The sequence below is a fragment of the Plodia interpunctella genome, chromosome Z (assembly GCF_027563975.2).
Source record: "Plodia interpunctella isolate USDA-ARS_2022_Savannah chromosome Z, ilPloInte3.2, whole genome shotgun sequence".
Lineage (NCBI taxonomy): Eukaryota > Metazoa > Arthropoda > Insecta > Lepidoptera > Pyralidae > Plodia > Plodia interpunctella.
This window is the reverse complement of record NC_071324.2, coordinates 7,046,791-7,070,883: the sequence shown is the minus strand read 5'-3', so window position 1 is coordinate 7,070,883 and position 24,093 is coordinate 7,046,791. Positions and strand designations below refer to the sequence as shown.

The following is a 24,093-nucleotide window of genomic DNA, read 5'->3' as shown; positions in this document are numbered from 1 at the left end:
GTAATTGTTAAAAAATATTATAGAATTAATTAGATTTTTAAAATTACATCTCCATAGGGGTGAAGTAGGGGTTGTAAGTTCGTATGAAGCATCATTCATCAGTCATTTTTGGTAGAAATGGAAACGTATATGCGAAACTTTATTATTTTTCAAGAGAGGTCCATGAAATGTTTGGCATGTGTTACGGGAAACAACATGGGACAATTTGCAGGAAACGGGACAGGACAATTTTTGGAACGAGACACGAAGGGAAAATACAATCTGAATCATAGTAATCAATAAATTTTACCAGTCTTAGAATACGCGATAAAATAATAACTGAAATTAATTTCGATTCCTTTTAAGAACTGAAAAGCTAGTAGTTTTATATAGAAGATTATAGATAGATATTTATCTTATAGTTTATCTGGATCATCATGGGTATGCATCAGGTGTTCCAGATCATCGATTTTTATATCTCAACAGAAAATGCTCATCAGGCTGAACAACTTCTATTAAGGCGAAATTTCTGTATTTCCAATGCTGTACAATCATTGTTCTACGTCAGGTATTCCAGTTTTCGAAATTTATACCCTATATGTTGCCCAGGCTTAATATAATAAAAAAGTTTCATTCAAATCCGTCCAGTAGTTCCGAAGATTAGCATGTATAATCAAACATACAGAGTTTGAAATTTTTATGTTATTCATCGTACAAGATTTTCTTTCTACGGTTTTATTGTATGTATTGATTGATATGACACTATAGAATTATGTACCTACCAATTGACGCACTGGAAATATTATTATGTGAAACACAACCGTGGAAATAGCAGCTTGCATACTAGAGTAAATTGTAATCAAAATTAAACATTTTTATCTTTATTCGTTTATTCAAGTATTTAGAAGATAGTAAAATCATAACATAAAAGAAAAAGTTGAAAATTACACAGAAAATATGTACTTAGTGCCATTTATACGGTAAATAGTAGAATGTTATTTGACACTAATAATGACTTATTTTGCTCTATTTCAGCAAGTTATGGTTTAAATTACATTAAGTAAATTAAATTACTCTTTGGAACTTTTATCGGAATAGTGTAGTTGGTTTAATTGAATTATGCATTTTGTTCTATAATTGATCGAAGGATGTAACTGTACAAATTCATTAAAACAAAACTGGCACTAGATCAAAGTATAATATTTTACTATAACAATAACCCGTTTCAGAGGGTTGAAAAGGACCCAGTCCCACAAAAAAGGTGTGCGTAATTAATAATATACGGACTTGGCCTTGGATCTAGGTTAAAAAATAAGGAGAAGACTTTTGCCCAGCATGTCAACAAAAGGAAAAAAAAATACATGAATGAACTTATACACTAAATGTGTTTACGTTTATTATATTTTTATTACAATGTTGTTTCTCCTTTTAGGAGTAATTGCTTCTATTAGTTTTGTTTCAAATATGAGTATTCATTTCTAGGGTTCAGTAGTCGACAGGGATCCTAATAATTTCTTCATGTCTGTATATCCACGACCTGTCTCAGAGACTAGGAAGAAAGCTATAATTAATTGGTATAAAGTAGGTACATAAAACTTAAGCGTTTTTTACAAAATATTTTCCATTTAGTTTAGTGGACAGGACTTAAATTAGCACAAAGACTGGGTCACACTGGGTACTATATTCAGGTTCTACCATTCCATATCTACATATATGAAGATTTGAGTGCCGATTTTAATCGTCGTGGTGTTTGTGGACTATAATCAGGGGCCGGTAAAGGGGGCGCCTGTTCGTCCCAGTTGTCGCGCTGCCACTGGGGCTCGCGGACCGGACTGGAAGCCTTGAGGGGCGGCTGACGCTTGATGTCCTCCAGGTACGAGAACGGCCGCGACGCCACTGAAGGCTGGCTCTGGTGCCAGGAGTAAGACCGGTCGAATGATGGGCTGAAAGAAAAGATATTTTTTTGTCATGAACCTCAACAAGTAAAACGGTAAAACTTCATCCGTTATTTCATTTTCCTTGTATCTGTCAAGATAAGGTACACGGATTTACAGATGACTTATTCCAGCTGTGAAAAATAAAACTAACTTGTAAATCAGCGTCGTCATAAGATATCACCATTTATATCGCATAAGTACTTAGCGCTTTCACTGGTTAAAATAAAACAGTTTAGCTACAGTTTATTATGTCTCGTCCTTGTCCTATATTTGCTGCACCTCTAATCAAAATTCATCATTTCACGTTGATCTGCACATAGGTATGTTTAACCACTTCGTTCAATTTAGTATAATTACCAAAGTGACAAACCTAGTCCACCTAGTAAATTGTATTTAACTAAAACTAGTAAATTGTATTTAATATTATAAATGCGAAAGTTTCTGAGGATGTACTTATGTGTACATGTATTTGTTACTCGTTCACGAGAAATCTACTGAACGGATTGCTAAGAATTTTGGTAGTTACACGGGTAGAAATAAGCTGGTACCTTGTTAATAGGGTACTTTTTATCCTATATTGTTAAACCTACGGGAATGACATCCCGGGACCAGGGACGCAGCTAGTATCAAATGTTTTAGTAATGGTTACTTACTTAATGTAGTCAGATCGTTGAGGGTCGCGACTGGGGGAGCGCGGAGCGTCCTCTACGTTTGTGAATGCAGGATTCGCATGGGCCCTACAACAGTCAATTTATTCATCATGCTATAGTAGTTTACAGACATAGATTAGGATTTTTTTGTAAATTGTATACTAAGTACTAAATTAAAATTAAAAACCGAAATCTTTAATTTAATAACTTACCCTCTGTAGATCATATAATTGCTGTCTAAAGTAGTTTGCCATCCATCATCATTTCTCTTGGGCTGCCTGCAATAGAAATCTACACTAGTTATTTGTCAACGGTACCAATAAATTAGAAGCGGGCACGTGACAGAGGTGGGTGGCGTATCTACGCTAAGAGAGGCTTATGCTCAGCACTAGGCACAAAGAGGCTGAAATGATGAATGTAGGAGGTACATAAGTCCAGGACGGATCCCAGTATGGTGGGATATACGAGTACAATACGATTAACTACATGGGATCGAAATTGAAATATATTTGAACGTAACGCTATTGCATGCCTGTAAGGGTAAACTGTTGAAACTTAATTATTGTATGTGTCATCTATACCTTGTACTACACAGTTACTGCAAATAAGATTTGAGTTTGAGAAAGAATAAAATGTAACTTACGGTCTGTTTTGTGAAAATGAATTTTCTGAGTGTTCGTCCATTTTTCTCGGTTGGCTGAAAAAGAATGACGTCAAATTTACAATATAACAAAGTTTAGCAATAAACATTAGGTTGTTGGTTACTCATGAATAGAACCGTTGAATTAGAAACAAGGAAAAATAAGGTCATTTCGTATTTTTTTATGTTTGGTGTGCTACTAGATACTAGTGACCTAGACAAAATACTTACTCAAAAGCTCGCAATGCTCCAACTTTATGCATAGAGTGCTGAAAATATTTATAAATATTAGAGATGTTATCAAAAATCTTAATAGGAAAAATTAATAGATATGATTAGCAACGGTAGTTAACTAACAGCCGTTACTAAACTGTTACCTACTCGGCTACTGGTCGCTGCTGGTCTAGTTTATCATTTCAAATTTCATCAAAATCAACAAAAATTTATCCCTAAAGGGTTGAATTATCATAAAATTGAAATACAAATATTGTTTTTTTTTGTTAATTGATGAATATTATGTAGTACTAGATGTTGCCCGGGGCTTCGCCCCCGTGGGAATTTTGAGATAAAATAGCCAATAGCAATCAATCTTGGATAATGTACCTTTCTAATGATAAAATAATTTTTGAAATCGATTCGCTAATTTCCTCAAACAAACTCACGAAAGCTTACCTAGCTTGTTGCTTAGGTATTCATATATTTATACTTATTTCGTTTGATTCTTATTCATATATTTATATGAAACACATGGATATACATTTCACCTACACATTCACATAAGTATACAACATAGTTAAAAAAAAACGTACTTTACGTACAGTCATCTTACTCACCCCCTCGCTCTGAACTTTGTGCCTGAATTCGATCAGACAGAAAATAATGATCGCAATGAAGACAATATTTAGAACGGGGATTATGCCGCCTTTAATTGAGACAATCATCAACAAGAGCGCTCCCAGCCGGTACATGTCTCTAATGTAGTTCATACTCGCGCCAGGGAACGAGTTGTTCTGAAATATAGAAGTGGCTAAAAGGTCGCATCACAGTGAGTTTTTTTTTATTAGTTATGCCGTATCTACTCAATCAGAATCTTGATATTTAGTACGGAGCACGTTCAATTCAACAATTACCCATGAGAACAGGAATTTTCTTCTAGGATAAAAAGTAGCATTTTCTGTACTCCTAACTCTCATGTATAAAACAATGTAGGTGTATGTGCGAAATTTAGAAAATTTGGTTGAGCAGATAAGGTTTGAAGGAGCTAAATGCCACAAAGCCGAAAAATGAAAAAATACAACATCCATTTTATTTTTCCGGGATGGTAATTTAGTGCATACAATTATAATTATGGTACAAAGAATGAGGTCGCCTTTGGCCAGAAGTAGAACTCTATAAAGATGAAAATAAGTTCTGCCTTTTTCAGTGGTCGTTGAAAGAAAATAAAGTTGTTACCATCTCTTGAGCAAATGTGCCGTAATCCATGCCAAAGTGTATAGCCATTGCCAGCTCAATCGCGATGGACAGGATTATAACCACCACGTAGCAGTAACCCACCGGTTCTATGAATTTCGCTGCACGGTCTAAGCACAATACTGGAATGTTAAGATAATATTTACTCAATTACCTCTGACGCTCTGACGTGTCTGTTGCCAGGGATGTATGGAATGAAAAAATAGTAATATGAGAATGAGCTCTGAATCAGTATCCTGCCCTCTGAATGTTATACTGATATATAAGTGACAGCCGACCGACCTATTTAGATACTTGGTTTTAGTACACCACACATTATAGTAACACCTACTTGCTTAGTAGTTTATAGCGTTCTTTATGTTGATTGTGTTATAGCTAAAACTGATAGGTATATCAGATTTTAAATATGACTGTCACCGGAAGACATTACGACTTTTAAAATATATGTAGCGGTTGATGCGTGCATACATCGTAAAAATATTTCTTACCCGAAATGAAAGCGACCGCCGATAAGAGACAAACAAGTGATATTGTCAGGGTTAAGCATGTCAGCACGAAAACCGTGTGCTCCTTAGTTACGTCCAGATCCAGTACCAGGGAGTGGAAGCAGTCATCCTCTGATAAAGAAACATTTAGATTAGTACCTACATAAAATCTTACATACTGGCTTACCGACGCTAGAAATTTCGTTAGAGTATTGTAATGTACCTAATGACTAAAAGTGTGAAATATTGGCACGTGGTTCTCTTTCAGGAATAATATCTAAATGGTCTATGGTGACCACACAACGTAACAACACCAACACAACCACATACCAACACAACTTGGCTATCTCACGAGGCGAATAAACATAAGTTTGTTATACCAATCTTACTCATATGTAATAGTTTTCATACACCACCACTTGCTTCCGGTGAATGAACAGATTGTGAGGGCGCAGTTAAGTAAGTATTAGGTAATATAGACAGTGGTATGTAATTGATACGTACTTTTAAAATACAATCTCAGCAGTGTGTTAAGGAAGAACCTGCTGCCAGGGCCGGACTGCGAGACAATGCCGGCGTCGCAGCCGGAGCGGTAGTAAATGCCCAGCGAGGCGAGTGTCGTGTAAACAACGCCTAGCACCTGGAACATATTACCATGTAGGCATCCAGTAGTGTAGCTACAGAGCCTAGGCCCTGATGCAAAAATGACCTGCGATGCCACCCCAACTGCCTTGTTGTTTTTGTTTTATCCTACTTACGCATGTATGTTGGCATTGTAGCGTAGAAATACGTAAAGAGAGGGCATGTTTTGTGTGTGAATGCTTTGTTTGCCGTGAAAAAAAAACGCAAAACTAGCAGCAGCAAGGTTCCTAATACCTACCTAGGTAACCTCAGTTGTCAAGGAAAACGACAAAAGACGGTAAAAGTTTTAACCGGCATCGAAGAATAAAATGGTGTGCTGATGCACACCATTCTTGAAGTGATCTTCAAGGAACAGTCTTTACAGTAACAGCAAAATGGTTTTCTTTTAGCCAAAGTCTAGTCAAAAACATTTATTGCAAAATCTGTGTACATGTACATACATACAAGAATGGTAAATATAAGTAAGAGTTTCAACAGATTGCCCTTTCAGGCATGCAATATTTTTCAATAAATAGCTTCAATGTAATCAATAGATAGCTAAAACGTAATAAATAGCTAACAAAATTTTCAAGTAGGTACAATCAATACATATCGATCGCTGTGCTAGAAATAAATTGCCGTCAGCAGTCAATATAAGGAAGAAGGGTACTTACGACAGTTAAGCCGCAGGACAACAGCCCCACGAGGGTTAGATTGGGCGATGGTGACACAGCGGGGACGTTTCCATTTTTGTGCATTTTTATCGACATCAGCTTGTATTCCTGGCTCGAAAACACGTCATAATCCGTCCAGTGTGCGTGTCTGAAGGGGCTCCGAATCGATGTGTTAATCGCGTCGTGATAATTGTTATCTTTGAATATGAGTATTAATTCGCGTACTATCTACTCGGATACCTGAACAAGTACTCAGCAGGTGTTTGTTTGTATATTCTTATAGCACAAAAGAAAAAATACAATAACAGCATCGTGACATGAAACTAATGAACATAGTAAATGTAGTAGGTATCCATCTGCACACATTTAAATCCACTATACAGATGCTTAACTACTGGATTTAACACAGCAACTGTTTATCTTTGGTAAAACTATTAGTTTTGTCATAAATATTGATACCGTAATAGTACCTAATGCTAGTAAGGAAAGAAGTCTCAACTTCAAATAAGTTAGATACCAAGTTACATAATTATAGATAATGTTTATAATATGTAAGCATAGTACCTACCTATATTAACAAAGTAAAAAAATAACAATCACTTTCCAATAAAACTTGATATCATTCATACACTATTTCCAAGGCGCTCTTAAGTACTTTGTAATTTCTGTACCTTTTTTGAAATATCTGGAGATTGGAGTGAACAGCTTCTTCATTACTTAGTACCTACTAGTTGGTACTTACTTAAATTTAAAGCGACGCAATCCTGTGTTGATATTAAAATGTCAAGAATTTCGATTTTGTATGAGCTATACCTAGGTATATAGACCCATCTGACAAAATTTTAATATCATCAAGATCTAGTGATTGCGCACAATTGATCGAGTGACAGAACAATTTCAAGTTGCTATAGATATTCAAATCAAAAAAATAAGTTACCTACCCGCATATTTACATTTACTTAAATTTGACCTGACACGACATGGACGCTGGACAGCTATGTATTTGGTTTGATAAAAATAAAGGGAGTCGTATAATCATATACGTAGGTACGTACAGGTATTCCTTCTTTACTCATAATTACAATGATAATTATAATCTTTCAAATTGCGGAAATGGATGTGACTCATATCACTAAAATTTAGCATTATTGTGTACTTTACGTACCTAGGTGCCTCTATCTTTTTCATTACATATTGTGAATTTCGATCATTTTGCACATTAAGTATTATAAAAAGAAGATCACCTTTAAACTACCGATTTTTGTACGGTTTTCACCAATAGATAGTGTGATTCATGAGGAATAGTGTGATACATGTGTTATTATGAACGAAGCACTAATGGTACCTAGCAGTAATAGTTGAATGTGATATTGGGAAGAGTCAGAAGATAATAACAAAATATTACGTATAAAATATTTAATTTGTACAAACTTATTCTATTTAACGCTATTAGACATTATTTATAAAGTAACAAAGTAAATGTGCAATGTAAGCCATTTTTGACACAAGCTTTGATTGTTGTCAGAGATATCATACTGGGTTCAATATGTGACAAAAATCTTGCAGTAAAGCGTTGAGGAGCTCCCACGCTTGAAGCTGTTCCTAGGTGCATCAGACCATGTTTAACATAACAATGCAATTATTCAAACTAAACGTGTATACCAAATTTCAGCTCAATCAGGTGAAGATATCTGCTTCAAAATTGAGTTGAGATTACACCCGAGACGAGTTACAAGTAAGTACATTGCAAGTTAAATAAAACTTGTAAAAATTAATGATCTTATATTACCTTCTATTACCAAGAATAGATAGGAAAAGACGTTGAATGTTTATTAAGTATAAACATATAGATATGGATCATCATTTTACTTTCACAGTTATGTTTTTTTAACAGTCAATTTTTATTTTTAGCAGTCGTTATCAATAGATAAATTTATTTTTGATGAATACAAAAGTAAATTATCAAATAGATAGTAGTTATGTAAATTAGTGCGAATTCTTATAAGTCAACTACAGATTTAAGTTTTCTTTACAAAGAAATAACTTTATGGAAGAAAAAAATAACCAAGACATCATTGTCTTGGTTCGATATAAATCAAATCTTAATTTTTGAATTAAAAATCTTAATTCTTAACCTATTGCCATAAATTTTGCTTAAAACTATAAAGCAGACAATTTAAATTCATAAAGCAAACTTTACGAATTTTTGAAGTGTAGGTACACCTATTTATTCAGGGCATGCGTCATGATTTTTTCTTTTTATCTTTTTCACGATCCACGACATCTATGTCATTCGCAGCCATATTAAAAAAATTGCCTTTTTACAAAATGCCACGTAGAAATATAATTAAACGATATCGTTTAACAATGTGGCTGACTACCTTACCCTAGGTTATGATGGCTGCTTTTGGATGGCTTCTTATGCATTCCATCGACCGCAACTTAGTAATAATAAGTGAAATAATAACAATATCAATGCTGACCGCATGGTACATACCTATCCAGTAAAGAATCGGTTCGTGATCTTAGCGTCTCTTGTCAATCAGGCAGGTTATATACTCGTATGACATTTGACTTGCACTTACTTAAGTTACTTTTAATTTAACGATATCTCACTATTTCAACACAGTTCAGTATAAAACGTCCGATTGGGTTAGTGTAGCTGTAAAGAAAAGTTAAAAAATAAAATTTAAAATCTGAATACTCTCTGCTTTGTAAAATATATATATATATATATATATATATATGTATATGTATATGTATATATATCTTTAAAAAAAACAAAAAACGAAGTTATAATTTTTTTTCTATACAAAAAATAATTTGATTATAAACAAGGTTGACATTAAAATATAGTAGAGAAAAGATTATAAAATCAATTATGCTTCGTTGCTGCATCCTATGAGATTTTTAACTTTGTAGTCCGTTTTCTGCGGTACTGCGTCAAAAGTTAAAAATCTCTAAGGTAAGTTCAATTAACCATAAATTATCTGAGAAGAAAGAGTCGTTTTTGGAATGTTAATAAAAAAAAGTATAACTTACCTCTTGATTGACCCAGAGCTTCTCGTTTCTGTATAAGCGAGCTGAGACTGGAGGCTGCTCTGTGGACAGCTGACAAAAAACAAACAAGGTTAAAATATGGTCGTCCATTAATCGCGTGATCTTTTATTAGCATATTAACCATACCCTCCCCTTTCTTTTCCACCATTCGCATTTCTGTTTGGAACAAATTTAGGTTTCTAATAAAGTGGTAACCGCGTACAACTCCATCTTCATAAATGGCCGCACAGATAATAAACTGCTTAATCTAGATGAATCCTTATATCTCTTTGTATATCTTGAATCTCTTTAATAAAATAAGCATAAACTTTCTATGACCAGATTCAGGATTAAAAGGTTCGTAAAAATATGTACTGAATCTGTTCATACAAAGTAATATAAATAAAATTAGGAGATCATGTGTGGAGTGGCATAGACATGAAGTCAAGGATAAGTATTTTCAAATTCATAATATCATGTGTAGGATCCACATTCTTAGCGGATCATGTTTATATTTTTAAGAGCCACAGTTGTAATTGCATTGAACTGTTTCTTATCTTTCTATCTGTAGTATCTATAGGCAGGTAGGAAAGAGAGATACAGAAGTGCAATAACTTGACACAACAACAACTCTGGCAATTAAAAAATATATAAACATGAATATGATCACAATCATAACCTGTTTTGATATACTTTTTGACTAAGTACATTATTAGAAATGCAATTCTCAGCAGTGGTCGTTCCGAAATGCCAGTAGTTTGTAACTTGTGAGAAATAACTATTTAATATAAAATTTGACGTGAAAAAGTGCCTGTGTAGGTCTAATTTCTGAATAAATGATTTGAATTTTTATTTAGATATGTTTGGGAATTTTCCTAATATGGTATAAAAATATATTTCTCAACTACGTCACAGTTACTTTTATTTTCGCGTTGGTCATATTTTTTTAGAATACAAAATGGTGAATGATGAATAATATAATAATCTACAAAACCGCTGGCCTGAGCGATATCTACATTTCATAACATATTTAACTTAAAATATTTACTTAGTCTTTGATACCTAGATAGACAAGAAACTTACAAGCTTTTCTGAAGGGCTGAATGGCGGTATAGTCGGGCAGCGGTACGGGCGGCAAATCCTCGTCAGGCGGCAGCTGGTCCCGCATGCGGTGCGCGGACGCCGGGATGTACGCCCAGGGCAACTGGCCCTGCAGCTCCACCGCGGTGCCTCGTCTACTACGGTCGCCAAAGAAAACGAAATCTAAAGACGATAGGCTAAAATAACCCAAGCCATACGACTTCCTGGCTCACCTCGTAGAAAGCGGCAAATGACGGCTTGTAATTACAGCTTGTAAGACCCTAGGCCACAAAATAGGCAAGGACACTGGTGTGACACCCCACGCTCTTATCAGGTAGGCCGCATGCGTACATGTTTGATTTGAATTGAATTGCCTGTTTGTTAGTATAAAAAAAATAACGAAATTACCCCTGGTTATCTTGAGTGGAGGTGGAGGCGAGGTTGAGATGTGGCATGGACTGCGAGGCGCGCGGCGGACTGAGCCGGCCTGAAGTGTCAATCACTGCCTTGTCCAGCCTCCGCTATGACAATATATAGGTACCATTAATTATAACCACAAACTGTGAAACATTGCTGTTCCATATGACACTTGCACGTAAAATATTGTATTAGTATATTATATATCATAGTTTAAAGTACCTAAGCGATTGCAGGCGTACGAAAATGCGGACGATTTCTACTATCCCGGAGCGTAGTAGAAAGTATTATTTTCCCACAGTTACTCCTATTCATTCATGAGCATTCGCTCCTTTGGTATAAAATCAGCCTTAACAAAATACATCGTACCTACCTGTTGCTCAGCGATCAGGTTTTCCAGGCGTTGAGGAAGAGATAATAAATTGTCAGGAAAATTCACAGTCTTCTTATCGATGTTGACATGCTGAGCTCGTGGTGATCTACAACGAAGAATTAAAATAAACACTATTTTTGGTTAATAATTTAAACCTGTAATGAAGTAGAATTGGTAAGATAAGATACTTGTTGACCCACAGTTCTATTACAATGCTTTGTTAAATGTTAAAATGTCAAAACATCGACCATCATTATCAGGTATTTGGCATTATGGTTATAAATCACATTCTATTGTACTCCAATGTTGACAGTGAACTAATGATTCGTGTTTTGCTATATCTAGTTTTAACTAGATATAGCAAAACGCGACAACAAAATTCTTTCTTTGCTTAGGATCATCATACATTACCTATTACTTATTGACGTAAATAATTTACTTAAAAAAATTAAGTTTACTGCCGACCTCAAAAGAGCAGGTGAAGAAGCGGAGCAAACAAACGTCACGGCAGCCTTTTCTATTATGAAAGATAAATCACCTGTCTGGCGTTTCACTAATTGAGTCTGCATTAGACAGGGTCCGGGCGGGGGGAGGGGAGGGCTTCTTGAACAGGAACTCCTTCATCCTGCGGAAGGAGCGGGACAGACCGGGTCTCGGTATACGCGCAGGGTTGCTCGTCAGACTTTCCGTCTCTATATCCTTGTCTATGGTGCTCGTGTGATTGGAGATCGTGGGCGCTTCCACTTGCTGCAAACAGATAGCTTTGTATACTACCATGCTAATAAGATTTATTGTTATATAGACGTGTGTATTGGTATATAGAGTGTGGACGCAGGGGTGTATAGGAGACATACCTACTGACCTCCACATAAGTAAAATACTCATTTAAGATAAACTGGCTGATGCCTGCGACTTCGTTTGCGTGGCCGAACAATTTTTGGTAAGGAGACAATATTATTAGAGATATTTAATTGTATCGACAAATGTAACGATAACTATACATACAGATGATGCAAATTATACTGAAAAAGTATACTTTCTAAGTATAGTTTAGCTGATCTATTGACTATTTTTCAGGTGTTCCAGATCTTGGATTTTTATACCTCAACAGAAAATGCTTCATCAGACTGAACAACTTTTATTAGAGCGTCATTTCTACGTTTCCTATGGTTTAGCTGTACCATCATAGGTCTACATCAGGAATCATATTCCAGATCTTCGATTTTTATACCTCTACAGAAAATGTTCATCAGACTGAACAATTTTTGTTAAGTCGTCATTTCTACATTCTGAATAGTTTAGCTGCACCATCATGGGTCTACATCAGGTATTAAAGATCTTCGATTTTTATATCTCAACAGAAAATGCTCATCAGGCTGAATAACTTTTGTTAAGGCGTAATTTCAATATTTCCTATAGTTTAGCTTTACTATCATTGTTCTCCATCAGGTGTTCCAGTTTTCAAAATAATTTATACCCTATATGTTGCCCAGGCTTAATAACTATATAACAAAAAAGTTTCATTCCAATCCGCCTAGTAGTTCCGAAGATTAGCGTGTACAAACAGACAGACATCAGACAGAGATATTTTTAAAAAATTCTTACTCTGTTGCTGTGACTCTATCGCCTAATTTTATTTTTACGTAAATTTGTTCAATGTACTGGGTTTTTTTCTACTGTTTTATTATATGTATTGATTGATATTATGTCCGATTTTTTTATTAGTTACAAAGCGACCTACAACCCCGGTGTCGACCTCGATGCGTCGGTCGGCGTTGCAGTCGACAATGACGAACACCAGCAGCAACAGGTTGGCCGCGAAGAGCACCACCAGCCGGGAATACAGCAGCACCATAACCCACGACGCCCACTGCGTGTCCAGTTCAGCCCCTGCCAGCCCGCTCGCCACGCCGTTCACGAACTCCATAATGTCTGATAATGTCTGAAACATCGATAGAGTGGCGAACTAAAGTAATGGTAAAAAGGTATTTTCAATTCGATAAAAAAGGCAACTTGGTACCTATGCAAAAGAAATTGGGGACCGCAATAAAGCTGTTTCAGTTTTATCATATGAAACGGGCAGGAACAATGAGCCTTAAGGCATAAAAGAACTTTCTATAGAAGTAAGTAGTACCTTTGTACTTCGTTTCCTAGTCTATTGTGTCGTAAACATAAATAAATAACTAAAGGTCTCGGACCCACCGAAACCAAGCAGATAATGTGATCACTGCAATTTTTTTTTCATGATCATCGCTGATTGAATTTTATTTGATGTACTTAGTACTCACCCTAGTGTGGAAGGAATCATTAGCGTAAATGACGGTGGCCACTAAATCTAGCACACAAATGGCTAGCGTAATGATAACCCATGGAAGACGCACTATCTTCCTTCGGTCGTTCTTGCCTCCTCCCACTGGAAAATGACAAACCCTAAGTTCCACAGCTATCAGAGAGTCCTTTATAGAAGTAAATTATTAGAAAATTAAACATGAAACTCACTGATGATACAGATGCTTGAAAAGATCCATAGGACACACAGACCTAGGGATGTGCAGTTTATAATGAATGTTCGGAAAACTGGCATTGACTCCTGGGTGATCAGCACGAACGCTTGGTTTGTGATGCTGTCGATAGATTCACCAATATTGATTCTTGCACCGCAAGGGCCTGGGTCTGGAAACCGTCATAAATTATTTTAACTAGTTGTTCGCCACGAATTTAGACTTCGCGAACACAATAAATGTTGATGAGTTTTACAAAATTTATTGTTATTAAATTTTATTATAACTTTTGAATCGTTGGTCAGATTTTGATGAAATTTAAAAGGTATGTAGGATGTGCCAATAAAATTTTGAACTTCGTGGGGCATCAAAATCGGTGCAGTCGTTTTTGTAACATTCATTGTAAAAATGTATTGTGATCGCAACGCCAGGTTCCTGGCGAACAACTAGTATTTATTTCAGACAAGAGTCCATAACACACTAGTGAAAATAAATATTTTTATAGATATTGTACAGCATGAAGCCGCAACCAACGCTGAACCAAGGGGGTATCATATCGATCAATAAATATAAATAATGTCGATTGACAAATGTATCTTTTAATTAATGGCAACACTTACTGTGAAAGTACAATATCCGGATGTAGAGCATAAGTGGGATCCCCCTCATAAAGTCGATCACGCAGAAATATTGCGCCAGGCCCAGGGCGGCCAAGAAAAATTGTCCTAGAGCTTGCAACTGTCATATAAGAACAACAATTTAATTCGTAGGATCTAAATTTATTATTAACACTTTGGATGCGTTTGACCTCAATGTAGCCAGAAGGGAAGCAAATTAAAATAGGGTGTTCTCTTGGCAGGAACTGGCTTAAAAAATCCCATCGTTTCATTTTTAACATAACCCCACTATTATCGACGCAGACTTATAACCTGTTAATTTAGTTAACCTGATTGGTAGAATATAACCGGAACACGTTTAAAGTACTTTTTTATTTCGAAATTCTTATGTCTACTTGTTAAAAATACACCCAGGTTATATTCCTAACCTACCCTGGTTATATTCTATAATATAACCAGGGTAGGTTTAATCCAACAAAGGTAAAAAATAAAAAACGGTAAAAAGCTGGAAATATCGATTCTACTATTTTAATAGTCTTCGAAAGGATTCTCTATTGAGAATTTTATATATCGTGAGTGAATAAAGATATTGACACTTCAATACAAGCATTTTCGTATCTAGGCATTATAGTTATAATTATAACACGTGGTGGTGCTTTTCTTATCGCCAATTGAAGAGTGTCGTAATAATGAACATCGGTCATCGCTGTAGCGTCTCACTATTTTCTCGCGTTGTGACGAAAGTGAGATAAGATTAGATTAGGTCTTCAGGTATTCCTAAAACCTGTAGCAATTTTCAATTTTCAGATACAGCACGAGCTAACCAATTCTTTTGTAATAATGAATAGAATGATAGAATATCAAGACATAGAATAGTTGCCTTGAAAATTTAAAACAGTCACGAGTATAGCTTCTACGTCATCACATAAGTATATCTTGTCAAAGAAAACTAGAATTTGTTGTGGATATCTATCTTCAAACGGGCAATAGAGTAAAACAAACGTGATTCAAATCTTTGAAGTGTGAAAGACGAAGTAAAATGCATAAGCTAAATATTACTTGGTAAAGTAACAATTTTCATGACCTGAATAAAAAAAGAGCGAAGATATTCTTCTAATTCATGAGTTTTTTCACCAGAACCAGATAATGCCTACGAATCGTAATCACAAATGACATCAAAAAGTTGGCCAGCATTAGGTAGGTCATCAGATAAATTAGAGCACCCAATGTGGATAAGAAATATCGTTAAAGTATTCGTCATTCACATGGCATAATATTAATTATAATAAGCGTGAACTGCTTTTCGTTATCTAATGTAGACTGCGCAAGTATCATAACTCTGTTTCTAGATGTTGTATCCTATAGATAGTTATTTTTTAAATATCTTATTATATCTCCACGTAACATGTTACGTGTTCTCACAGTTCTCAGGTATTTGAGATAGCTGTATAATCTAACATTCATCTCTCACCTATGTTTACACTGATGCCGAATTTTTATCAGCGACAGAAAACTGAAGTGGTGAATATCAGATATGTATTGTAAACTATTGACAACATTATCACTACGCGTGTCCCGGTTCTGATGCCATGAGAAGTTTTGTATTGGGAATGCTGATCGCATACTCTAATGTGTATTTAGGACACAACCTACTTAAGCTTTAGATAAAATTTGTACCAATCAAAAAAGCTAAATTAGTGTCGACGGAAAGAAATAAATGCCATCAAAAATATGCTGTAAAAAACAACAAGTCTCGCAGCTCAATTTTTGTACCGTAAAAAGTTGTGAGATCCATGCAATACCAAGTCGGTTAATTTATTTAGTCCCCTAATTAAGGGACCTTCTGTCTTAAGTTATTACGTAAGTTATAAACATACCAACATTAAAAATCTTTTACGTTTTAAATCGACTTGACCGATATTACTCGTACTTCTATGTCTGCTACTTCTAGCAGACATAGAAGTTTCAAATTTAGAAAACAGCCTTAGAGTTTTAATAATAGTTCAGTGAGTGAGTGACAGAATCAAGAAACTTTAACAAGTTACAATTCTTAAACTGGAACTGGTTCAAATGGAATCAAATTTGAAATATACAATACCTGCTTAGTAACTGAAAACTTTGGGTTTTATCCACATCGAAATTGGCCTGAATTGCTTCGAGAAAAGGATAGTACGGCCGTGCCACTTTTTTGCCCCCAGATTAAACGGCATTCATTTAATTTCTTTCGTAAATGTAGGTAAGATTAATACCACTACGGCAGTTGTAATTTAATTTATTTTAATTTTACGTTAATTTTTATTATCATCATCAGTCATTGAGTTTATCTCTTTATAATAATATACTATTGTTATAATAATATACTACTGGGCCGATTTTAATGAAATTTGGCAGAGAGATAAGGAAACCTTCTGAAGTGCTAGTTTTTTATTATGGTTTCACCCGAGAGAAGCCGGTGCAGACCTCTAGTTTGTGATATAATATCAAACCAACTAATCTTTTCCTACTTATTTTTTGTAATACTGTAGTATGGGTTGAACAATCTGCTGCAAAGACAAGTTAGATAGTACAATATTATATTTTTAAATTTTAAATAGAAAAATTTTAACGCACCTGCCGAAATCGATTATAAATTCTAAATATGGCTTTCCCTTATTAAAATTCCCTGCATTCTGAGTTTTTGATGGACAATTTATTATCTACCTATGAAAGCTAATGGAGCAAGTTGACTCAGTAACGTAATAATAACTCGCTATGCGTATCAATATAAACCTATATAAAAAGAACAATATTTTAACATAAACAGTATTGTAACATATACCATTGTAGAATAAAACTCGCTAAGAGTTAACATTCGCCAAAATAAAATGAAAAAACAAAAACAAAACCACTCACCAGTGTGACTACACCTGCTGTTACCATAACTTTATTTCTGATCATGGTGATAAAATAACGAGGTTAAATAAGCGAGTGTGAATTGGCCCTAAGACCCGAGCACTACAACCTATGTGCTATCCGCCAACAAGACACCATCACACTAAATTTCTCCTGTATACCGATCGAATCGAGATACTTAGATAAATGATAAGAGTTTCTATATAGGTATTGAATAAATTCATCCGTGTGTGTGCGAAAGATGAAACAGAATTTAATCGGAAATGCGATTTGAGGATTCACGTCGTCTTTGACTTTATCAATAAAGAATCTAATAAGAAGGCATTTTAGGCAGACAAGTGAGTTAGGTAACTATTTATTTATTTATTATTAAAAACATACAGGATGAAGATCCTGATGAAGAGAAGTCTTGTAAACCGTCCAATCAGCGCAGCGTAAGAGACAGATTTTCGCATAAGAGTATAGCGACTATAAAATATATATCTAAGCATACCTACACAAGATATAATAAGTTCTCCGCACTAACCATTCATCACTGAGATACGAATAATTAGCAATAATGTCAATTGTCACACAATCGCGAGATACTGCTAAATGTCATTAGCTGCATATAAAGCTACCATTCAGACTTCTGTACGGAATAACCGCGGTGATCTTCTAACTAAGCCATGGAGATCTTCGTCAGTAATATTTATTATTTATCACAATTTTACCCTTATATCGTTATTATTATTTTCAAATTATATATAGTTAAAATTTTTTCTATTTATTTATTTATTTATTTATTTATTTATTTATTTATTTATTTATTTATTTATTTATTTATTTATTTATTTATTTATTTATTTATTTATTTATTTATTTATTTATTTATTTATTTATTTATTTATTTATTTATTTATTTATTTATTATTATTAGGTACACATTTTTTTCTAATAAACTCTTTTTAAAATTGACTTTGTTAATTATGAGATGAATTTAGAATATAGGTACTTAGTATATTTTGAAAAATTATTCCTTTTCAGGTATTTACAGTGACTGTATCTTTATATGCAACAGCAAGTTTATGCCAAAACAATGAAGACGACTTTACTAATATTACAGATCCAAATAATGACATGTAAGTAATATAATATTATTAACTATACCATTATAATAAATCTGCACTAATATCGACGCTATTAATATCTATCTAATGTAATCTTCGGAGTAGAAGTTATCCCTGATATTCACAATCCCTGAACGCACATAAACTAATATTATATAAAAAAGAGGACACTATGAAACTTTGCTGAGGCTTTGCTTTTCGTTTATAAAGTTTGAAAATAATTTTAAAAACTTCGAGATTTCAACGTTGGGCAATGGGGAGACGAATGAGGGAACGCTATCGAAATTATTACCAATAGGACGGATATTAATACATAAACTTGGTTTCCAGGTACGTCATACATGCCATGGTGTATCAAGTCGGTATAGTATCCAATAATACTGACGATGATGCTCTGAATGCGACCATGTAAGCGTGACATCAAAAAACCTTTTTATCTAAAGTAGCCTGAACTTGTCAAGATTTTCTTTTGACTTCAAATGAATAAAATAATTGACGTAACACAGAAATTAGTTACCTGGAAAATTTCGGATGTGAGTGAGGATGTCAATCTACTTTTATACACGGAATTTTTTGAAAGTAATTGTTAATACGAGGATGAAAAAATATATACGTCCTTATAATAATAATACAGATTTATTATTTTCAGCGGGAATCAGGAAGCTATAACATTATATCGTACAAATGGCTCAAGTATAGATTTGAGTAAAATAACTTCACCTCTGGTTACCAACGTAACAGCCCAAAGCCTCGTCGGAGTAGCCCCAAAGAATGGCGATTTGGAAACGCATCAGTTACCATGGTCCACTTTAGACAATATAGCAAATCAAAAAGGATCATCAGGTCAGTTGGTAGAAACTGGTTACCAAAGTCTACAATTATGAATAATTCTTCGTATGACGATGTCGTGGTAGGAAGGTAAACAAAATTGATCGAAGAAATCATAAATTAATCAATACATACAATAAAACAGTAGAAAAACCTGTACATTGAATAAATTTACAAAAAATAAAATTAGGCTATAATATATATAAGAATTTGAAAAAAAACTGTCTGTTTGTATGTCTGACTGTTTGACTAGACTGTTTTCAGAACTACTGGACGGATTTGAATGAAACTTTTTTGTTATATAGCTATTAAGCCTGGGCAACATAAGGGTATAAATTTATACCCTTATTTTGGAACTAAAACTGGAACACCTGATGGAGAACGATGATGGTACAGCTAAACTATAGGAAATATTGAAATGACGCATAATGTCATAATAGCTAAACTATAGAAAGTATACTTTTTCAGTCTGATCTTCTTCTGTATGTATAGGTATCGTTACATTTGTCTGTTTCAACTTCTCTAATAATTTTGACTCCTTATCAAAATGTGTTCGGCCACGCGAACGAAGTCGCACGCATCAGCTAGTAGAATAATAATTTGCAGAAGGGATTCAATGGACAGCAAGCGAAAACCGCAAAGATGGTATAGTGGCAAGAGACACTTCAGACAACGCCGCTAAGAGAGAGAAGAGATCTTGGGAGAGAGTATTCAAATCTCTGTTCAAACGTGATGTCCCGAAAGATGGCAGCTCCGTGAGAATTTTGAAAGGAACAGTGAAGATCCCCCCTGAAGCTGGAGTCCAGTCTTTAGCATTACCTCCTTTGCTAACGCTAAACAACAACTTCTCCGATATTCCTGTGCCTATACCGAATACTTCGGTAGTGTATTATGCTAAAATAAATACGTTACTGAATAGTCCATAAAATTATGTTTGAGTATCTATAGAATAGAATTAATAGTTTAAATATATTTTTGTGTAGCTAGCTGAATAGAACTAAAATGAAAATTATAATATTCTTAATATAAACGCATTAAATTAAATAACTAAGCCTTTGAAGCCTTTGTCTTTGTTTGAAAACCATACTAAATAAAATATTAAAGCCCACGAGAGCAAAGCGCATGCGCGAAGTTTTCAGCTTCAGCTTGAAAAGGTTTCACACGGTGTTACATTGATCCAATGTTTTCTCCTATTTAAATGTAACTCTAAACTGCATTTATTGTTTCATTATATAAAAACCAAAATTACTTCGAAATCATTTCTTTATTTTGAAATAGACTGAATTCTAGTTTACAATGACGCATGCGTGAAATATACCTAATGATTAGTAGCGCTCAGGCTGACTCGCGCCGCAGGTGTCACAGGGAATCACGGATTATGGATATAGCAATATTTCGCTCAAATGGAGCTTCTAGTGTAATTATTTAGATAACGTTACTAGTCAATACAATAAGCGCCATGAGTTCGCCTAAGTTAAGTGAAAGATGTCCAAGTAGTATGAGTAATGGGAGAAAACTCCTTAGCAATGACTCGAAAGAGGATTCCATGGATAACTCAGTGAGTAATAAGTATTTACCGTGTAGCTCTCTATATGTCCGATAAAATCATTTATTAATGTGTTTTTGTTTATAGATCCGCGAATCTGTTAAGTCAGAAAGAACAGGAAAAGGTGAGGAGGATTGGAGACGGCGAACTATTATCGTGGAAAAGAAAAATGGAAGCTACGGGTTCACATTACAGAGTTACGGCATACATTACAAAAAGGTAGCTTATCAAATAAATCATGGCACTTGCAAATAATGACTTAATTTCAGATAAATATGTTATACTAAGCTAAGCGATTTATTAAGCGAAGTAATAAAATGTATTGAATGCAAAACAGTGAATAATATTTAAAAATAATACTTGTAATTTAATGCTATTATGATACAGTTTTATGTCTGTCAGTAATTTTATTGAAAACTCGTAGGTACTTACTACTTTAAGATCTTGGCATAAAACAATAGATTTAAGTACTTGCCCTTATGAATTAACTTACAATTAGAGTACATAGGTAGGTAATATTTTAATAAACGTGAGAATACTATCAGACACTGTAAGTTCACTAACATGTGTTGACTTCAATACAATCTGACACCAGTATCAGTAATGAACACATCTGATAATTTTATTTACAGGAACAAGAGATAGAAGTTATAACTTACGTGGACCACGTGGAGGCCGAGGGTCCGGCAGCGCTGGCCGGCATGCGAGAGGGTGACGTCATCCTGTCTATCAACGGTGGCGACGTCGAGCGCGCCGACCACGCTGCCATCGTCGACGCCATCAACGCCTGCGACTCCCGTATGCGCATGGTCGTCATATTCGAGGACTGCGTGCGCAAAGTCGAACTCCATCTCAAATACATCAACCTCCAAAGAGCTTTACAATCTAAAATGAGAGAACTTGAACAATTGACAATAAGTGAGAGACAATTATTCGATTCGAACTGGAAAACGCATAGTCTCCCTTCACAGAAAAAGAAAAATTCCCCTTCAGATATTATATCTGACGGCGAAGAAAACAACGGCGGCGATAATATTACGAATGCTTATTGTAGACCTACTCTTTCTAGTGAAAATGTTACTACATCTAAACCTCCACATGTTTTTATGTATCAGTATTTGGATCCGAGGTACGGCGCGTGTCTTATACAGCCCAGCATGCACGCTGGTAGTTTCGTCATTACGGTAGGTTCTCCACGGAACCGGCGTGACTGTCAACATTATGTGGTAAAAGCTCCAGGGGATTGTCACCGAGTATCTGACAGTTATGGCAATAATAGTTCTAGTAACGGTAAACATGCTAAGGTGCACAGGAATAGTCATGGCCATAGCTGTGCGCCATGCATGCCGAATCATAATAATCAAGATGCCAACAGCTTAGAGGCATATGACCTCGCTAGCCCCTGCTGTGACCCACATTGCGTTCCCAACGCCCGAAAGAAAACTAGACGGAAGAAAGAATGTTCAAAAGAACACAAACGGAAAGAAAAATGTCAACAAGTCGACAAATCAACTCAAAAACCCGATGGCTGCTCACACAATCGTACGAAGAAAGTTTGCCCATCTGGTCATTGTTCAAGTCGATATCGTTATTTAGCTACAGAATCAACTCAAACTAGCCAATGCAGTTTACAGTCGTACGCTACTAGCAACGCCACAGCGCCATGTGACAACTCAGCGTCAAGCTACAGCACTTCTTTGAGCAGCGACACGTTATTTTGGGACAATGACCGATCTGAAAGTAAGTCTTCACCTAAAGTACAATATCAAAGTTCTCACCAACACGTGAAACCTAAATCATGGGACAATTTAACAACAAAGGCATTTGGAGGATACGGATTTGGGTATGGATACTTAGACACAAGTACAAAGCACTCAAATCGGTCTAAAAGTCATGGACGTAGCCACAGCGGTCGAAGTACACAGAGTCATCATGAGTATCAACACCATAGCCAAGACAAACATTCGCATCGACAAAGTGCGGCGAACCATCATTATTCGGTATATACTAGGAATCACAGCCGGTGTGCCCCGACCAAATCTACTGAAAGTCTTATTGTGGTTCCTAAATACCAACTGGAAAGTAGCGGTTCTGAAACACGTCTTGCTTGTGATTGCGAGTCCATAGAATATTATCGCCGTGTCAGTATCACAAAGAGCCCGGGAGAATCACATCCCGCGGCCTACTATTCCCAACACTTCGTATACCCCACGCATTGCTACAAAAAGAAAGACTCTAACGTTAGCTCAGAAATTACAAGGCTATAATTAGTAATAAATAAATTGTATTTTTAATGCTCAATATAAGGCCTAAATAGGCATATTGCCAACCACATTAGCAAATTTTATAATTGTAGCTTGGGGCTTGTTAATTTGTTTGCGACAACCCATAAGTGAGGATGGTGTCTGTCTTAATAATTGTAATCTATTCATAGTCATTTGATATATTTTACCAATATTTTTTGTAGTACCTATTTATTTACAATTTTAATCAGACACGGTAATAATACTGTGATTCAGAAGATTCAAGTCGGTGCCAGGTATAGACCTAGTTCGTTGAAGAGTCCAACGAACTAGGTCCATTGATTGAGACAGTAGGTTTTAGCTGTGAGCGAGTACCACTTCAACTTATTGAGACAGGCGGATGTGTGACACTTAAGAGTGGTCGCATAACAAGTACATAATGTATGTTATTCGCAGTATATCGAAGCATGTTTTACCCGCTTTCTACTTGTTGTTATATGGTTTAAATAATAAATAGAAAATCAGGCAGTAGTTTAATTTTCTTGGCCTATATTCCCTACAGAACCCTATTAATTTATTGGAAGACAACAAGAAATATGGATGTAAGTATTAGGTATTCGGGCTTTAATCTTTCCGTAAGTATACTCAATTTCGAAATTAAAACTAACCATTTTGGTGTACATACATACACCAAAATAATATTATACCAAAGTAATATTATAATGCTAAAGTATGTACTTGAGCTTATAATAATATTACATAGTTTTCATTCATTACGGCCCAAGCGATAATACACTTCCGAAGTACATTTCCTATTTATTCGCTTAAGTATTTCTTCAGCCATTTTTGCAATAACGTAATGGCCTTAATTATTTTCTTAAAAAAACATTAAATATGTTTTAATTTCATAAAATGTTGTATTTATTGTTTATTTTAATAAAATAATAGTTTGATGAATATATCTAAACATCCCTGTCGCGTAACCGTCAGTT

General features: G+C 35.1%; 3 protein-coding genes across 7 annotated transcripts; 1 reads left to right on the top strand and 2 right to left on the bottom strand.

The window, feature by feature from the left end:
- Window positions 1–957: 957 nt before the first annotated feature.
- On the bottom strand, window positions 958–6,590 carry LOC135309684 (uncharacterized). Its single transcript, XM_053767749.2, has 10 exons — window positions 6,457–6,590; window positions 5,666–5,801; window positions 5,165–5,293; window positions 4,659–4,798; window positions 4,025–4,216; window positions 3,438–3,475; window positions 3,210–3,263; window positions 2,779–2,844; window positions 2,570–2,653; window positions 958–1,922 (listed from the first exon to the last, which is right to left on the bottom strand). The coding sequence occupies exons 1-10, from the start codon at window positions 6,550–6,552 to the stop codon at window positions 1,685–1,687; spliced, it is 1,173 nt and encodes a 390-aa protein (XP_053623724.1). The 5' UTR covers window positions 6,553–6,590; the 3' UTR covers window positions 958–1,684.
- Window positions 6,562–17,696, bottom strand: LOC128682833 (uncharacterized). 3 transcript variants are annotated; one of them, XM_053767744.2, is made up of 12 exons: window positions 17,376–17,696; window positions 14,487–14,604; window positions 13,865–14,038; window positions 13,654–13,778; window positions 13,107–13,307; window positions 11,904–12,112; window positions 11,366–11,471; window positions 10,984–11,096; window positions 10,579–10,730; window positions 9,499–9,567; window positions 7,128–9,118; window positions 6,562–6,696 (listed from the first exon to the last, which is right to left on the bottom strand). In XM_053767744.2, exons 1-11 carry the CDS (start codon window positions 17,418–17,420, stop codon window positions 9,087–9,089), a joined length of 1,344 nt encoding a protein of 447 aa, XP_053623719.1. In that variant the 5' UTR covers window positions 17,421–17,696; the 3' UTR covers window positions 6,562–6,696; window positions 7,128–9,086. The 3 variants fall into 3 exon arrangements, with proteins under 3 accessions (XP_053623719.1, XP_053623713.1, XP_053623717.1); XM_053767738.2 differs by having other exon boundaries at window positions 10,579–10,733; window positions 17,376–17,693; XM_053767742.2 differs by having other exon boundaries at window positions 6,564–6,696; window positions 7,199–9,118; window positions 10,579–10,733; window positions 17,376–17,693.
- LOC128682832 (uncharacterized) lies at window positions 7,436–23,625 on the top strand. Of its 3 annotated transcripts, XM_053767736.1 has the most exons (8): window positions 7,436–7,503; window positions 8,129–8,191; window positions 18,402–18,496; window positions 18,815–18,892; window positions 19,134–19,327; window positions 19,919–20,193; window positions 20,946–21,077; window positions 21,491–23,625. In XM_053767736.1, coding segments are annotated over exons 3-8 (2,316 nt in total). In that variant the 5' UTR covers window positions 7,436–7,503; window positions 8,129–8,191; window positions 18,402–18,494; the 3' UTR covers window positions 23,126–23,625. The 3 variants fall into 3 exon arrangements, with proteins under 3 accessions (XP_053623711.1, XP_053623710.1, XP_053623712.1); XM_053767735.1 differs by lacking the exons at window positions 7,436–7,503; window positions 8,129–8,191 and adding an exon at window positions 17,967–18,055; XM_053767737.1 differs by lacking the exons at window positions 7,436–7,503; window positions 8,129–8,191 and adding an exon at window positions 18,249–18,294.
- Window positions 23,626–24,093: the final 468 nt, after the last annotated feature.

Excerpts from the sequence above, each read along its gene's own strand:
- LOC135309684 (XM_053767749.2), bottom strand. The coding sequence starts at position 6,552 with ATGTCGATAAAAATGCACAAAAATGGAAACGTCCCCGCTGTGTCACCA. Across the intron at positions 4,217-4,658 it reads GCACATTTGCTCAAGAGATG|AACAACTCGTTCCCTGGCGC; the intron begins GTAACAACTTTA and ends TCTATATTTCAG. Across the intron at positions 2,654-2,778 it reads AATTATATGATCTACAGAGG|GGCCCATGCGAATCCTGCAT; the intron begins GTAAGTTATTAA and ends TGACTGTTGTAG.
- LOC128682833 (XM_053767738.2), bottom strand. The coding sequence starts at position 17,420 with ATGATCAGAAATAAAGTTATGGTAACAGCAGGTGTAGTCACACTG. Across the intron at positions 13,779-13,864 it reads TTCAAGCATCTGTATCATCA|TGGGAGGAGGCAAGAACGAC; the intron begins GTGAGTTTCATG and ends GTCATTTTCCAG. Across the intron at positions 9,119-9,498 it reads AGCTCTGGGTCAATCAAGAG|CTACACTAACCCAATCGGAC; the intron begins GTAAGTTATACT and ends TTTTCTTTACAG.
- LOC128682832 (XM_053767735.1), top strand. Across the intron at positions 20,194-20,945 it reads TGCCTATACCGAATACTTCG|ATCCGCGAATCTGTTAAGTC; the intron begins GTAGTGTATTAT and ends TTTTGTTTATAG. Across the intron at positions 21,078-21,490 it reads ACGGCATACATTACAAAAAG|GAACAAGAGATAGAAGTTAT; the intron begins GTAGCTTATCAA and ends TTTTATTTACAG.